The sequence below is a fragment of the Palaemon carinicauda genome, chromosome 25 (genome assembly GCF_036898095.1).
Source record: "Palaemon carinicauda isolate YSFRI2023 chromosome 25, ASM3689809v2, whole genome shotgun sequence".
In the NCBI taxonomy this organism is placed as follows: Eukaryota; Metazoa; Arthropoda; class Malacostraca; order Decapoda; family Palaemonidae; genus Palaemon; species Palaemon carinicauda.
The window spans coordinates 84,067,051-84,083,233 of NC_090749.1; the positions used below are offsets into that span (position 1 = coordinate 84,067,051).

At 36.0% G+C, this 16,183-nt stretch overlaps 1 protein-coding gene across 4 annotated transcripts in view; it reads left to right on the plus strand.

Annotated features, from left to right (window-relative positions):
* The window catches only part of LOC137619257 (fasciclin-1-like), a 77,121-nt gene that overhangs the window by 26,103 nt on the left and 34,835 nt on the right, over positions 1–16,183 (plus strand). For all 4 annotated transcript variants that reach the window (XM_068349432.1, XM_068349431.1, XM_068349430.1 and 1 more), the window contains exon 2: positions 15,589–15,724. In XM_068349432.1, the coding sequence (XP_068205533.1) occupies positions 15,589–15,724 (136 nt within the window). The remainder of the gene's footprint in view (positions 1–15,588; positions 15,725–16,183) is intronic.

The following is a 16,183-nucleotide window of genomic DNA, read 5'->3' on the forward strand; positions in this document are numbered from 1 at the left end:
TACGACCTTTTCCTAACTTTATCAACTATATTTTGTCTTGCCGTTCTAACTCTAAAAGTGTTATTTCTCCTAAGTTTGTACATATATATATATATATATATATATATATATATATATATATATATATATATATATACACACACACACATATATATATATATATATATATATATATATATATACATATATATATATATATATATATATATATATATATATATATATATATATATATATATATATATATATATATACACACACACATATATATATATATATATATATATATATATATATATATATATATATATATATATATATATGAATGTGTGCATATATATTTATATATATCGATAAGTATATATATATATATATATATATATATATATATATATATATATATATATATATATATATATATATATATATATATATATGTATATATATAAATATATATATATATATATATATATATATATATATATATATATATATATATATATATATATATATACATATATATACTGTATATATATATATATATATATATATATATATATATATATATATATATATATATATATATATATATATATATATATATATACATAACATTTATTTTATTTGTTCATTTATTTATCAATTATTTATTCTTATTTCATTTAAGTGGCGTGGATATTTCCACATTCGTTATGACTGCCCACTTAGGTGAATGGAAGAAGGGATCATGGTTGGGAAGTATTTGCATTCAAAGCTATATGTGAGAGCATTTTATGATATCAACTACAGTATTCTCAAGTGTTGGGTCTTCGGAATCCAGGAAGATCCAATGCTTGGGGTAACACTCTTTGCTTCTGGTCAGAAGCCCATCATTACAGATATGGGGAGGGTAATTCCATATTTTTTTGGTCTCAGTCTTAACATGCAGGTTTAGATTACACCTGTGCCTCTTTATTTGTTTTGGTGCTATCCTTCGTGTAGGGTATGAAGTGGACCATATGGGAAGTATACTCTCATTGTGCAGATAGTGGAAAATGCAAATTTCCTTTCTTAAAATTCTCAAGCAGGTAAACCAACAAAACAACCAACAATAACATAAAGAAAATCCCGCCCTTAACTATGGACCCTTCAAATACTGACTCCCCATCCTCTGGATATGCAGACTCTCCCCTCCCCCCCCCCCTCCCCCCCCCCCCCCCGGCACTGTTGACGACCTCTGATAATTTGAATAGGGAAAGTTCTGTTGATGATATCTCAATGGGAAAGGACCGTTTTACTGATATTCCCAAATCAAGTAATTTGGGTAACATGAGGAAACTTCAAATCCTTCATGTTACCCAAATTCCAATAAAGTCAAATTACGATGATCTATATAGAACATTTGAATGCTATGGATGTATAAAATAGATAAAGATGAAGCTTGAAGATTAAATATGGGATTCATGGATGTCTTACAGTAGTTATGACGAAGCATTTGGTGCAATAAGTAAGATGAATAAAATCAAAATTAATAACTTGAATGTCGCGGCTGCTCTCTGTGATAAGGTACCAAAAGATTTGGATGTGTACAGGCCTGCCGATCGGTTAGAAAAAGACGTGGATTCAGTTATTCCTTCCCAGAGAAAGCCAAAACTATCAATGTGGCTCATAGCTGAATCAAAGGGGGTTGCAGGGAATTATTTCAAAATATGCAAATTAATTCAGAAAAAAAGTAGGATCTATTGCACCGAGCGATATATCTCGTTTTGGAAAAAATTGTTTCCTTATCCATGCCAAATCAAGTACACAGTCTATAATACTGACCAACATAAAAACAACTAATGATGATGTTATGTTAGATGTCAAACCCCACATAAATTTTAGTTTTGGAAGGGGGTTAGTTTTTAACAGAGATCTGTATGAATTTACAGAGGAGAAGATACTGGCCATGTGTCCACTAAATGTATGGAAAGCTCACAAAGTCCCAGGCACATCAATGATAATCCCTACGTTCCAGGATGTTGATGTACCTTTCCATATTATTATTGAAAACAAAATGAATAAAGTAAGACCATCCAAGCAGAAGCCACTGCAAAGCTTTAATTGTTTTAAACTTGGGCACCCGTCTAAAGTTTGCAAAGATGAGAAAATATGCGGTATTTGCTCTAAATCTTACCATGGAGAATGTGCACTTGGAGCCAGGTTGATTGATTCAAATGTTTAAATTGTAACTCGATTCATATATCCATACACAAGAGCTGCGAGCTGTATAAGTTGGAGGAAGCTGCCCTCAACAAATCGAATTTAGAACATATAAGTGTGAGACATGCCGAAAGAGTATTAAATAAATCAAATACCTATGCTAAGGCATTAAAATCAAACCAACCTTGTACAGCCCATAGCTCTAGAAAAAGAAATAAACCATCTGATAAAATGTCAAATGACAAGGTAAGCATATTACCTCCTGAGGCTTTACCACGGTGTATTAACACTAGGGCATTGCCCATTTCTGTACAGCCTTCGTCCCCCATTACATAAACTAGCACAAACCTCTGATTTGATGGAGGTTCAACTTAAGACCAACTTACCTGATGCACCTGTAGTGGGAAACGCGTAAAAATCTAGAATCCCACCATCTATTAATCGTAAAAGAGAGAGGCCTCCATCTCTCTCACCCTCTTCCATTAGAAACATTGAATTATGACATCAAATAAATATGATGTTTTGTCTGTTGATGTTTCTAATGAATCAGAAGATAACTTTAATCATTCAGAAATTCAAGTTGAGGTCCACCATCCGCCTCAACAAATAGATCAAAAGGATACAAAGAAAAACACAAACGTAAAACCCAACATATCAAGACCATCTTTGAAGAAACCTACAGCTAATAATGTTAGATTAAAAACTGCTAATGAGAGGACCTCATCCAAGATATCTTTCAGAAATAATCCATAGATTTCTCCTTCTTTTTGCAATGGATTTATCAGGGTTTAAGGGCCAAATATGAATAACTTAAGCTCCTAATTCATGATCATTCCCCAATACTCGTCGAGAGTATGTTAGCTATAGAACACCATATAATCAACAAGCAGGGAGCCATGGTAGAAGTCTCATGTACGTTCGTCAAGATGTTCCCCCAAATACCTTTGTCTATTCGTACACCCCTGCAGGCAGTGGTTGTACAAATTGATATAGGGAGAAAATATACAATATGCTCTCTGTAATTACCTCCAAATGATAATAGTTTTTACAATAATTTAGTAGAGGTCATTCAACAACTCCCTCAACATTTTCTCTTACTGGGAGATATGAATGGTAGACATCCTTTATGGGGTGATGTTTTGGCAAACACAAGGGGCAATATTATCTCATCAATTGTGGAGAATGAGGATGTTGGACTCCTTAATACAGGAGAGCCCACGCAGTTCCATGTTCAGACAGGTACCTTGTCATGCATTGACCTTTCAATTGCAAGCTCTAACTGCCTTTTTGCTTTTGATTGGAGGAGATTAAAGGATTGGCATACTAGTGATCATGCACCAATCATTATGAACACCAACAATGGTCCGCCTTTACAAAGATTGCCATTATGGAATCTTGACAAGGCGGACTGGGATAAATTTCGTGAGCTAAGTGAAATCGAGGGGAGTGCAGAACAGTTTGAAAGTATTGATGATGCCATAGACTTACTGAATGGAACTCTCCATACAGCAGGAATCCATTCGATTTCCAAAACCACAGGATTATTTAAACGACGACCAGTCCCGTGGTGGTCTTCAGAATTAACAGCCTTGCACAGAGCCACCAGAAAATCTGACTAGATTACGTAGATGAAGTACTGAGGGAAATTTAGTAACATACAAAAAGTTTAGACCACAGTTTTGTCGTTCCATGAAAGAAGCTACACGCCAATCTTGGGTGTCTTTTGTTTCCTCCATTAACAGTAGAACACCACCATCTTCTGTATGGAGGAAAATAAGAATAATTGCCGGCAGATTTACCCCAAACCCACTGCCAGTGTTGGAAGAGAACGGTCAGTATGTGACTGAAGTAAATGAGGCTAGCAATGCCCTGGCTGATCATATTTCCTAATGCATTCAACAAGTGTGTAGCAGCTCCTGGTCACCAGTATAAGAGCATTGAAGAAAAGGAAATTTCAAATGTTGCAACAGGAAGGGAAGAATCGTATAATTCTCTTTTTACTGAAAGAGAACCTGATTCCGCACTTGCTACTTGTAACGATACTACACCTGGACCCAATGGAATTCCATATGTAATGATTAAACATGTACATTTTAATACAAAGGTTATTTATTTTAAGCATTATTAATAGAATATGGCATGATCATAGTGACCCAAGTGCTTGGCAACTAGCCATTATTTTAGCCTTTTTAAAACCTGGTAAGGACAAGTTTTTAGCAGCAAACTACCGACCTATTGTATTGACATCTTATTTATGTAAAATCATAGAGAGGATGGTCAATGCAAGGCTGATGTGGTACCTTGAAAAGAAGAGTATTTTATCATCCATTCAATGTGGATTCAGTAAAATGCAACCATCGACTGATGTGTTGATACGACTTGAGTCTTCTATTTGTGAAGCCTTTGCTTCCAAACAACACCATGTGACAGTCTTTTTTGACCTAGAAAAGGAATATGGTACCACATGGGGATACGGTATACTTAAAAAAATTTATGAATTGGGATTAGGAGGATATCCTCAGTCATTCCTCGGGATGTTCTCTCAACATTATTAGTGGATGATCTCTCCATATCATTTGCTGGAGCTAGAATGGCAATGGTTGAGAGAAAAATACAACTTTCAATTGACAAAACTATCCAGTGGACCGATATGAATGGATTTAAGTTCTCGACAAGTAGAATTACTATTGTTCATTTCTGTCCTATCAGGGGAGTACATCCAGACCCGGATATATACATGAAAGGTCAACGGATCCCATGTGTAAATGAAGCTAAATTTTCAGGTTTGATTTTTGATCGTAGGCTTACATGGGTTTCTCACTTAAAAGTGTTACAAGCTAAATGTCTTGAGGCTCTGAATATTTTAAAAGTATACAAGGCCTTGAGGGATGTGAAATATACTCCTCAGCCACCCCAGGCCAATTAAAGATAATAGATCCAATACATCATGCTGGTATTAGATTCTCCACTGGAGCATTTAGAACCTCTCCTATCCCAAGTTAGAATGAAAGAATCAAAACACTTCTTCAGAATAGATTGATCACCGAGAATCTTAAAAGACTTTCTCAATAAACCAATTTTTATGCAATTGAAGAAGACGCAGACCTAATGTGTTTCTCAAAAGTAAATTTGCTGATGGCAATCCAACCAAAAACTTTAAAAGAGTCATACAAATTTAAGGAAACATTATCAACACTGAGATCCGGATGTTGAGGGGCCACCTTCCTTGACCTACTTATAATCATACTTTGAGTTTTGTTAGGATTCAACTTTTTACCCCATAATTTTCACCATGCACTAATTTTAGCTAAATTTCTATTAAGGGATTCACCAACCCCAGATCTATATTCAGGGGATGGAATGGTTGCGAAGAGAGTAGCATCATCTGCATATGCAACAAGCTTGTTTTCTAGGCCAAACCACATGTCATGTGTATATAGTATGAAAAGTAATGGGCCAAGGATACTACCCTGTGAAACAAACGATATCACATTCCTATACTCACTATGGTTCCCATCAATAATAACTCTTTGAGATCTATTACTTAAAAAATCAACAATAATGCTAAGAAACGACCCACCCACTCCCAACTGTTTGAGTTTGAAAACAAGGGCCCCATGAGTAACATGGTGAAAGGTAGCACTAAAATCCAGGCCAATCATACAAATTTCCTGACCACAATCAAGGGATTTCTATACAGCATTGGAGATTGTAAGAAGGGCATCACATGCTCTAAGGCCTTTACGAAAACCAAATTACAAACTAGGGAATAGATGATTACCTTCAGCAAACCTATTAAGAAGTTTTGCCAGAAGACGTTCAAGAAAATTTAGTGGTAATCAGTGGGACTTGAGCTACCACTAACACATTTACATAAAGGAGAAATATTACCAATTCTCCAACAAATGCTAAAAGCTCCTCTTCTTGCTAACTTGCGCAAAATAACAGATAACTTTGGAGCTAAGAATTCTGCTGTTTATATAAAAAATAAAGGAAAAATATCATTTGGGTTTACACCTCCATAAGCATCAAGGTCTATCAACAGAGCTTTAATTTCACGAGATCGAAAAGCTAAACTAGTTAGTTAAGCCTCAGGAAAACAGGAATGAGGAAGTTCAAGTTTTTCAAAAAAATAAGTCAAAATGGTTGCCTTTTCCTTTGGACAGTGAATGACTGAGCCATCTGGTTTAAGTAAATGAGGAACTGTTGCATCAACACCAAATAGTGCAGATTTAAGGGTAGACCACCATTTATGTTCCTAAGTTGTACCAGAAAGGGTTTCTTTTATGGTTAAATTGTATTCCTTTTCAGTTGAGGCATAAACTCTTTGAGCAAAAGCTCGAAACTGAGTATAGTTATTCCAAGTCAAATCTGATCTGTTACCCTTCCAAAGATGATAGGCCTCCTGCTTCTCCAAATAACACGTCTACAATCATCATTGAACCACGGTTTGTCCTTCACTTGGTACCTTAGCACACGAGAAGGGATACGCCTATCAATTATGTTGACTAGATTCACATTCAAAGGGACAACAGGATCTACACTACTATATAATTGTGACCAATTCAAGCACAAAAGATCATGCAAAATCCCATTTCAGTATGCTTGGGATTTCATATAAATCTTACCAAAGTATTATACATCAGGGACAGGCTGCTCTGTCTTCATAACTAATGAAATCAAGGCATAATCAGATATCCTGACTAGAGAACCAACCTTACTAGCTATAACGCCAGGGGAGTCAGGGTATACGAGGTCCAAGCAATTACCAGACCTGTGAGTAGCTTCATTTATGATTTGCTCACAACCTGAGTCTAAAGCTCTTAAGCCATGGCGATCGGTAGGAGAGATAGAACTTAACCACTCACTATGGTGAGCATTAAAATCACCAACAAAGACAAAAGAAGCTTTTCTATCATCTTCTTGTATCTTAGCCATAATGGTAAGAAGACAATCGAAGATAGAATCATCCATGTCTGGATTCCGTTAGATCGAACACAAATAAAATCTGTTATACCTGCCTCAAACTTTTATTACCTGAATCTCATGACATCCACATTGATACCAAGACTTTTGAGAAACAGGGTACTCAGTTTTAATATACACCACCATTCCCCTGGCCCTAGGGATGGCATCACGTTTCAACATTATTGGCTTCTTAAAACCAGTTATAAGGAACTTAGATGAGGGCCTCATTTGAGAAACCAAAGTTTCTGGACACATAAGAATATCATACTGTTTGGACGCTACTGTACGGTCTTGTTCTCACGATTTAAAACAAACAGACAAATTAAGTAAGAATTAAAATTGTCTTCTTTCTATCATGTTGCCTAATAGCACCTAACAACAGTCAATTCTTTACTTATCACGATTTTTCCAAAACTCAGCCCTCTAAGGAGTCATAAAACAAAGACCTAATTTTAGCTTCAAAGTCAGAAGAAATTACGTTACTTGTCAAAATTTCATATTTCGTATCACAAAAATACTCTTATTCAAGACGCACTCTTCAACAGTACACATGACGTCATAAAGTTTTCCGTGGGTTTAACACAGACTCGTCATTCCTTTCATTCCTTTTCATTTAAACTTAAAGCTGTCGACCTTTTAATTTAAGATTCATTCATGCTCCCTGTTAAATAATTTGACATTACTTGATTAAAATAATTTGACATTACTTGATTAAAATAATTTGTTAACAATGCCCGGTGTCAACAATCAGACCGAAACAGAAAAGCAAATCACTTAGGAAACACTGTAACTAAAAGAAGTTAAATGCAAGGTCTTTAAATTGTACACGGAACAGATTACTAATTACTTAACAACTGCTGGCAACTGTAAACACTTTCTTTTAAAACATTCCACAATGGATCATCGGCAGTACGGTGTGTGACGTAAGAACTGATATTGTGACACAAATTTCTCAAATTATCAACATACCTAATTTACACTTCTTTCTCCACAATTTTACTAACTACATACTTGAAAAGGACATAATAAAGCTTTTTAGATTACGTCTTAACACTTAAAACTTCTTACATTTCAATTACGACTGAAACATTTCTTCTCCCAAATTAAAGAACTGTTATCATTGTTAACACAAAATTATTTCAACATGTGACCCTCCTTTTTTTCAACAAACATATCATACATGTTTGGCAACGGAGGTCTTAGATAAAAAGAACACAGTGCTTTAAACCAAAGAATCTATGCAATGAAAATTCACTGTTTATACGGGGTAAAGAACAATTTCTTACTTATCCATAGAGTAACTAAAGCATTACTATATTTCCTTCTCTTCTAAGAAAGGAAAACTCAGTTTTTACTTGAAGCTTTAAACCTGAAAACATCTGACTCGACTACTATGAGATTCAGGGTCTCTGTAACACGGTTTTTTGGACTTTGCTCCTTATCAAAGCATCGGATGTAGCTGAAAGTTGACATATGTATATTTTACAACCACACACAAATTTTGTCAGCATTATCAATAACCTGAACCCGATAGTTTTAATTTTTATAGAGTAAGAATGATGTAGCCGACGCTATGGCCAGTGATTACGAGCCAAGAGTTGAAAACATTCATTACGTAAGCAATGTAAACACCTTTTGAAAAAATTTTGCCCCGCCCATCCACCAGACATCCATTCACCTTGTTCCATCGGCTCTGAAAACCATAAGTCAAGAATGGCTAACATGATTTGGAATTGCCCCCTTGGTTGCAAAACTGCATTTGTCTTACGACTTGCAACTTTATACAGTCAAGAGAAAGCCCGTGGCCATATTTACTATAGCCTGAATAGGTAATTCTTCAGTTTTTAGTGTAAATCCAATATTTAAGGTCTGATTTGTATTTAGCGTAACATGATTATAATACTTGTAATGTCATTCAGGCTTTTGAACATTTCCATTAACTATTCACTATGCCACCAAGAGAGAGAGAGAGAGAAAGAGAGAGATTGTATGTAAACAGTCTTTATATAACTATTTTTGTTAAAATAAGAATTTTGTGCTAAACTCTCCATCAGACCAACGGATCATTCGAAATAATTTTTTTTTCTTCTTCTTACGCCGTACGACCATATATGTTTTGGGCATGACTGCATTTTGTAAATAAATCATGAATAGTTTTAGGAGTTTTATTTGTACATCTAATGGGAATTTATAGAAGTAAAGTGAACATAATTCATTTATCCTTTAAAATAATTACTACATGTAGCAAAACAAATAGTAGTAAAGATGATAATGCAATAAAGGAATGATACCATACTTTATCTTTAGCTTCAACATCGGCAATAACATACCCAGTTGCCATAAGTTGTCAGCTTAATGAAATAACCTATCATCTAATGTTAAACTTAATTTCTGAGGAGGCCATGGCTTATTGCACAGTGAAAAAATATGACAAAGACTTTATGAATGGCGGAACAATACATAAATGTGGGTGGGGTATCTGTGCTAGCGTAGTAATACTACTGTAGCAGTAGTGCCCCAACAGTAGTATACATGAATTAAACGTTTAGGCCAACTGCTAGGATCCTTGAGGATCATTTAGCACTTCTTACAACTACTCGAGAAATGAGTTTTTATAGCCAGAATTTAAATTTTCTGATCCAACAATGCCCATGATAGCCTTCAGTGTTATCCTGAATTATAACCAGGCCAAAGTGAGTGGAGCCTCATGAAGTCATCATTCTGACGATAATTATTGGTGAGGGTTTAAAGCCAAAATACGGTACCGTCTATTTTTTTTTTTTTTTTTTTTTTTTTTTTTTTACAGTGAATAGGTAAGTAAATAGACAATAAATAAAAATTGCTTGACATAGGATATAGCAGTTATCAAATCAAGCTTGTCTACTACGTTTTTGAAAATTACCAACTATTCCCAACACCTTGTCAATCTGATTGTGACCTATAAAGTAGACTGTAATTTCTTAGGAAACTTATTTTGGGAGTTAGACTGATAATCGAAATGTTTTTGTATTTATTAACATATTTTGTTGGTTTGTTCATTGTGACAATTATCAGTGGAGAGGTTTCAGAGTTCATAAAGGTGTACTGCTTTGCTTTTATTTACACTTTTGTGTCATTGTTGGCAGAGGTATAGCCTTCGTTACGTATAGCCAATCATCGATCGAGAAAGAGGGAAGAAATGCCGTCATAAGTTACGTAACGAGTGCGTTCGAAACCTTTTCTCTGAGTAAGTTGGCCCGTCTTCAAAAATCGTCACTTTTACTTAATAAAGTACCAAATTTATTCAACCTACGTAATGCAGAATATAGTCAAAATTTATGTGTAGATATAATGTGCATTCTGAATAAGCGTTATATTTATGAAATTCATAGAAAAAAAGTTATTGCGAAAAAACCGTGTTACAGAGGCCCTGAATCTCATAGTAGTCACTTTCTTCAGTCAAAACTAGTGTTCTTCAGTTTACTTTAACATTATGTAAAAAAAAAAAAACGGAATTACAACTTCGTTACCCTACACTACGTAAAGAAAACAGAATTACAACTTCGTTACCCCACACGCTTTTACAAATTCTTAACACATATTTGTTAACCATAAAACTATAGATTTTGTACCACCTTACTTAACTTATGTGTGGGTTGATTGATCTGGATTGCCTTGGGGCCCTCGTCCTACAGTTGCTGTCGGGGACCTCCTCCAATTTTTGGGGTTGTCCTTGACCTTCGCAGGTGCGCCATGTCTGTTAAGGCACCTGCTGCTGAGGATTCGACAACGAAATCCTCAATAGTTAGGGCAATTAGAATCACCCCAACCACTCCTGTTGATAGGGCCCATAGAAGGATCCTGGCCCACCATTTCGGATGGCGAGTTTTGATGCTGTTCTCTCGTGACGGGAAACTGAACAAACCGGCAATTTTGGGTGTACATGTGGACGTACCGTCTTCTTTTACGACAGGAACATTGCCTAGTCATCCTCTCAGGGACGAGTGTGTTTCCACACAGTTTCCTCCATTGGGTTTCGTCTGTTTCAGCCTGTCCGTCTAGGCGGAAGGGTGCTAAGGTCTCCTCCCTACAGGTGACTGGTTCACGTCAGCCCTCCTGGCTACTACAATTCTCGGCATCAGCGTCAGGATTCTATTATTATTTTTTCTAAGGACAGCCATTCGTTCTTTATCTTCTTTCATTATTCCTTTTAAATGTCTTTCCTTCCGAGTTTTTCCTTCCCTCTTCTCCCGAGACGTTTCTTTTTGGGTTCACATGTGTCATTCTTTTTTCTTATTTCTTCACGTCTACAGAAAATTTTTGGTAGATGTGGCACTCAGTCTTTTTCTCACTATTACACTGATTTTTAATATTCTTTATTCCACATTAAAGCCAGCAATTAGTCACTAGGGCATGGGCGATTGAATAATAAATGAGGAGAGGCAGTAGATAAGATGAATTTTACATTGTAAGAGGATTTATTGTCAAAGTCAATTTTCACAGAAACATAAGCAGATATTTTTTTTTCAAAGCGAGTGATATAGAACTTTAAATCCTGGGAATTACATAACAAATTACTGGAACAGTAATAACAATTATTTTTTGGAAATTGCAGACACTCACGGGGAGAAAAGACTTGTATGAATAAGATTATTATAACAAAAAAGGGCAGTTATTGGACGTCTCATGGTGTATCAAAGCCAGACATGGCTGAGGTAGGTTTACCATGGCAGGTGGGCCTATTGATGGTTGGCCACTCACGACTCGGACTTAACATAACTCGTATTCGACTGGGGTAACCCTGTCTTCCAAGCTGTTCTTATATCTCACACATTACTGTGGGTATGAGGGTTTGTATGGCCTCTGGGTAGCTGTGACAGGTGATGCAACAGCATCAGGCAGGTTCTCGTCTCCTTTCTGTCCCCTCTCCCCGATATACCTGTTGACATGGAAACAGATTCAGTGCATGTGTACTTGGAAAACCAGATATCAAACTATGAGGAAAGCAGTTCAAACTGCTTTCCACACTACCCATGGATCGGGGAGGTGAGGTCATAGGTTGACAACTACCACCCTACTTCCTGCGCATTTATATTAGAATGTTTTTATTCAATTATCTAAGTAATACGTGTTCTCATTTTTCATGCGGTTTAACAACAATCTTGGCTCACTCTGGGAGACGCTGGGACAGGGTCACTGATATGCTCGTAAGTGTCTGGAGAGGCAATACTTCTCCTTTTTCATACACAGCTGTTTTCTTACCTACTTGTCTCTCCATTCCTGCACAATCACTTACTCTCTCATGACTTTCTATTGGAAAAATGCAACTTCCTGCCATTACTGTTATTCTATCTTTTTCTCTGCAAATGTATATTTTATTGCTCATAATAAAATCCAGGGTGGAATAGCCTCGATTCCAGGAATTCTTAAGGTAGGGAAGATAAAAAAATCAAGTGCAATATTCACAGATTCAACCTTAAAGTTGATAATCGTAGTATGCCTTGTCTATAATTTATTTTCTCCTGACGTGTATAGGAAGATGGGTGCCGCTGACTATGGTGGATTTGAGGAGCTTCCTTGGTTAAGAAGCAAAATGCTGGTCCTTGTATTGATTAGCGCTCAATTGGATATATCAGGTGGGTCAATCCTGACTACTTAAATTCCGAGCCCCCAATTTGTATAACGACACGGGACCTCGGTCACAATACTGTTGCCACCTGCTCCTGTCTCTTGCGATTTGAGGGTGAGGTTGCAGGTATCTAGGGTGATGCAAGGGACTGCTCCTTCGTAGACATTGCTTCTTCGACTGTTGCTTCTGCTGACATGTTGGGGGGCCTCGACCTCCCTCGTCTACCCCTTCCTCTGCCCCCTTTCCCTCGGATATTGGTTGGGGGTTGGTGTGCATGTACCAAAGTTCACCCGCCCTCGGTGTTTTGTGTTGGGCACTCTCGAGATAGATCACCGTAGGCCTGACAAGTGTAGCAGCGGGGAGATCCTTGGGTGGGGCACTCCACTCGTTGGTTCCCCTCTCCCCCACACTACCAACATCAGAAAACTATTTTCACCTTCTGGTTTCGGTTTCCCCTCCACTGGTTTGGGGGTTGCATGTGTTCTCATTGCTGCCACCTTTCTGGAATTGGGGCAGATATTCTCCGTTATTTTTTCTCCTGGCAGAATGTCTAGAAGGTTTTGTATCACCATCACTACATCTGCTAATGAGCTATTGTTATCGAACAAATAATCACTTAGATACGGGTTTACTAATATGGGAATATACTAATGGGTAATTTGTTTTTACATCACCTTCCTGGAGATTGGCACTCCGTGTAGCAAACGAAAAATAGTTTAGCCAATATCAGAACTGACTCACCCTCTGGAATTTTTAGTTGATAATTTTTGTTCTTATTCTCTTTCCTGGCATAGGGTAAGGCATATTTCTTAATTAAACGACATTTTACTTCAGTATAACTTCTTAAACTGTCTTGTGGCCAACACATTACCTTCATTGCCAGAGCATCTTTAAGTAATCTGATTACTTGGATTGCTTTTTCTCTTTTTCTGATCACCTATAAGTGGCTACTTCAAAGTATCTTAAAAACACTTCAATCGACTGAAACCCTTCATTAAGTTGTTATTTGTCAAAAGGCTTAACATTTCCCTGGAGATCTGACAATTTTCGAGCTACGACTCGTCAAGTATCTTCACTTTTCTGCGCTTGTGTGCTTTCACTCTTGTGCATTTGAACTTCGTTTATGTACGTCGGAGATGCTGTGGCTGTACGCCACTCTTCTTCTCATTCAACTAATTATCTGTGTGTTAATACGGCTAGGTTATCTAACCTATTTCCTAAGTCCTATGTTAGTTGTTCTCGTCTATATTCTTCATCAACATCCCTAAAACCTACTGCAGCAGCAGTGTCTGCTGTGTTAAACCTCGTATACCTAGGCATCTTGAATTTTTATTTTACCGCCTTAAAGTACATCTTTGTTCACAGAATACATAAACGGGCGTATTCTCTCATCTCATATCAATTACAATTATGTCCTATGTCAATGGATAATGAAACATCAGAACTAGGGTTTTTTTTCGATTTATTAAAAAATGATTTACGAATACACTTTACACAGCCAGATATACTCTTCAGACAAGCACCAAATTGGTTTTGTAAGTGCTTGAGTGGTACTGCCACTTCTCCTGAGCAAGTCATTACAATGTTACTCTGTCAATATGCTGAAACAACCAGATTTGTGGAAATCTTCACTGTGATGGAAATATACTCTTACCTTTTTGCCAAGACACGTCACCAATCAGACCTAGGACACGTCACCTATAACAGAGTTCTGCGGTCTCGTAAAACAATTTATAACAGTCATAGTAGTCCTGAAACGATCATTGATCCCACTGTATAAAAAAAAACACATATACATATACATATTTTTCATACAAGGCTTGGGACACACACACACACACACACACACACACACACACACACACATATATATATATATATATATATATATATATATATATATATATATATATATATGCTATTCTATAATTTTGAAACTATGAGAATTATGAAAAAAAAATGACTGCAAAAATGTATCATCTGTTAGATTGAAAAAAATTCTTCTTTCCTCACAAATTAAAAGCTGACTTTTTCAATATTCACAGATATATCCAAATTTTCGTATCTGATGTTTCCTATTGCTCAAAATTCTTCAAAATTGACCAAATGCATCAAGGCCTTTGGACTCTTGCCCCCATCGTTGCCACAATTTTTTATCCTTCTGCTTGGCTTCCGTTTCCATACCTTTCTTCCATCTTGCTGTGTAATTTCTCTTAACATTTTCTACATACTGTTGTATTTTGATTCAATGACCTCCCAGACCCAGGCCCCGGAGGTTTTTAACCAAATAAGATAAACGTGCTTTCAGTGACTTAGTTAGTCCTGATACACAAAGAAATAGAACAATGTTGATTTGTTTGCAATTATTTAAAATTTCATGATATTTTTTACCTTTCATTTATGCAAAAGTGCATTTCTATAGTGAGATTTGTCTTTCGCAATATTCCATGATTGAAACATTTAGCAAAATTACTTTTATTTCTCTGCCTCGTATAAAGTAAGCAATTAAACATATGTTTCACGTTTTGTCAATTTTTTTTTTTCATGTAAATGGTCAGCAAAATATTTTTCAGACTTGAAAATATACCTACAAAAATTGCTCATTATCCCCTCGATATGTAGAGTTTCTCTGTTCATGGAAACTACTTCAAAAGTATTAAATCTGTTTATATATTTTTTTACACATAAAGTCTTGAAGAAGATAAATACATTTTTTCTTCCAAGTAGAGTAACGTATGTATAATGAAAAAAAAAAAAAAAATAAAAGGATGCAAATGTATTCAAACTAAGGCAGTTTTTCTTCTTTTCTTTCTTCTGTCTTTGACCTATAGGCAAAAGCCATCATCAGCCAAGACAAACTTCTGCTGCAGTTGATGATGACGTTGAGCCTAACAGCTTTCATCCCGACCAATGAAGCCTTGACCAAGTACGAAGGGCCCAGGGATAGGCTCTTCTATTATCATCTGGGTAAGTAGACAGAGAGAGAGAGAGAGAGAGAGAGAGAGAGAGAGAGAGAGAGAGAGAGAGAGAGAGAGAGAGAGAGAGAGAGAGAAATAGATTTTTTCTGTAGGGAGTGTGTTTGAGACGTTTTGCCAATCATAGTCTTTATAATCAGTTAGTGCATGCAACTCGTCACAGAATACAGTTAAATATTTAGATAGCTGTGCATATACGCACACGCATCCTCCTTTTACCAGGGTATGACTACTAACTCAACAGCCAACCCAAGGGACAGGGAGAGCTGAGCGTGACGAGATATATACAGTATATATATATATATATATATATATATATATATATGTATATATATATATATATATATATATATATATATATATATATATATATATATATATATATATATATATATATATATATATATATATATATATATATGAACATATATCACAAGCACATATGATTTTA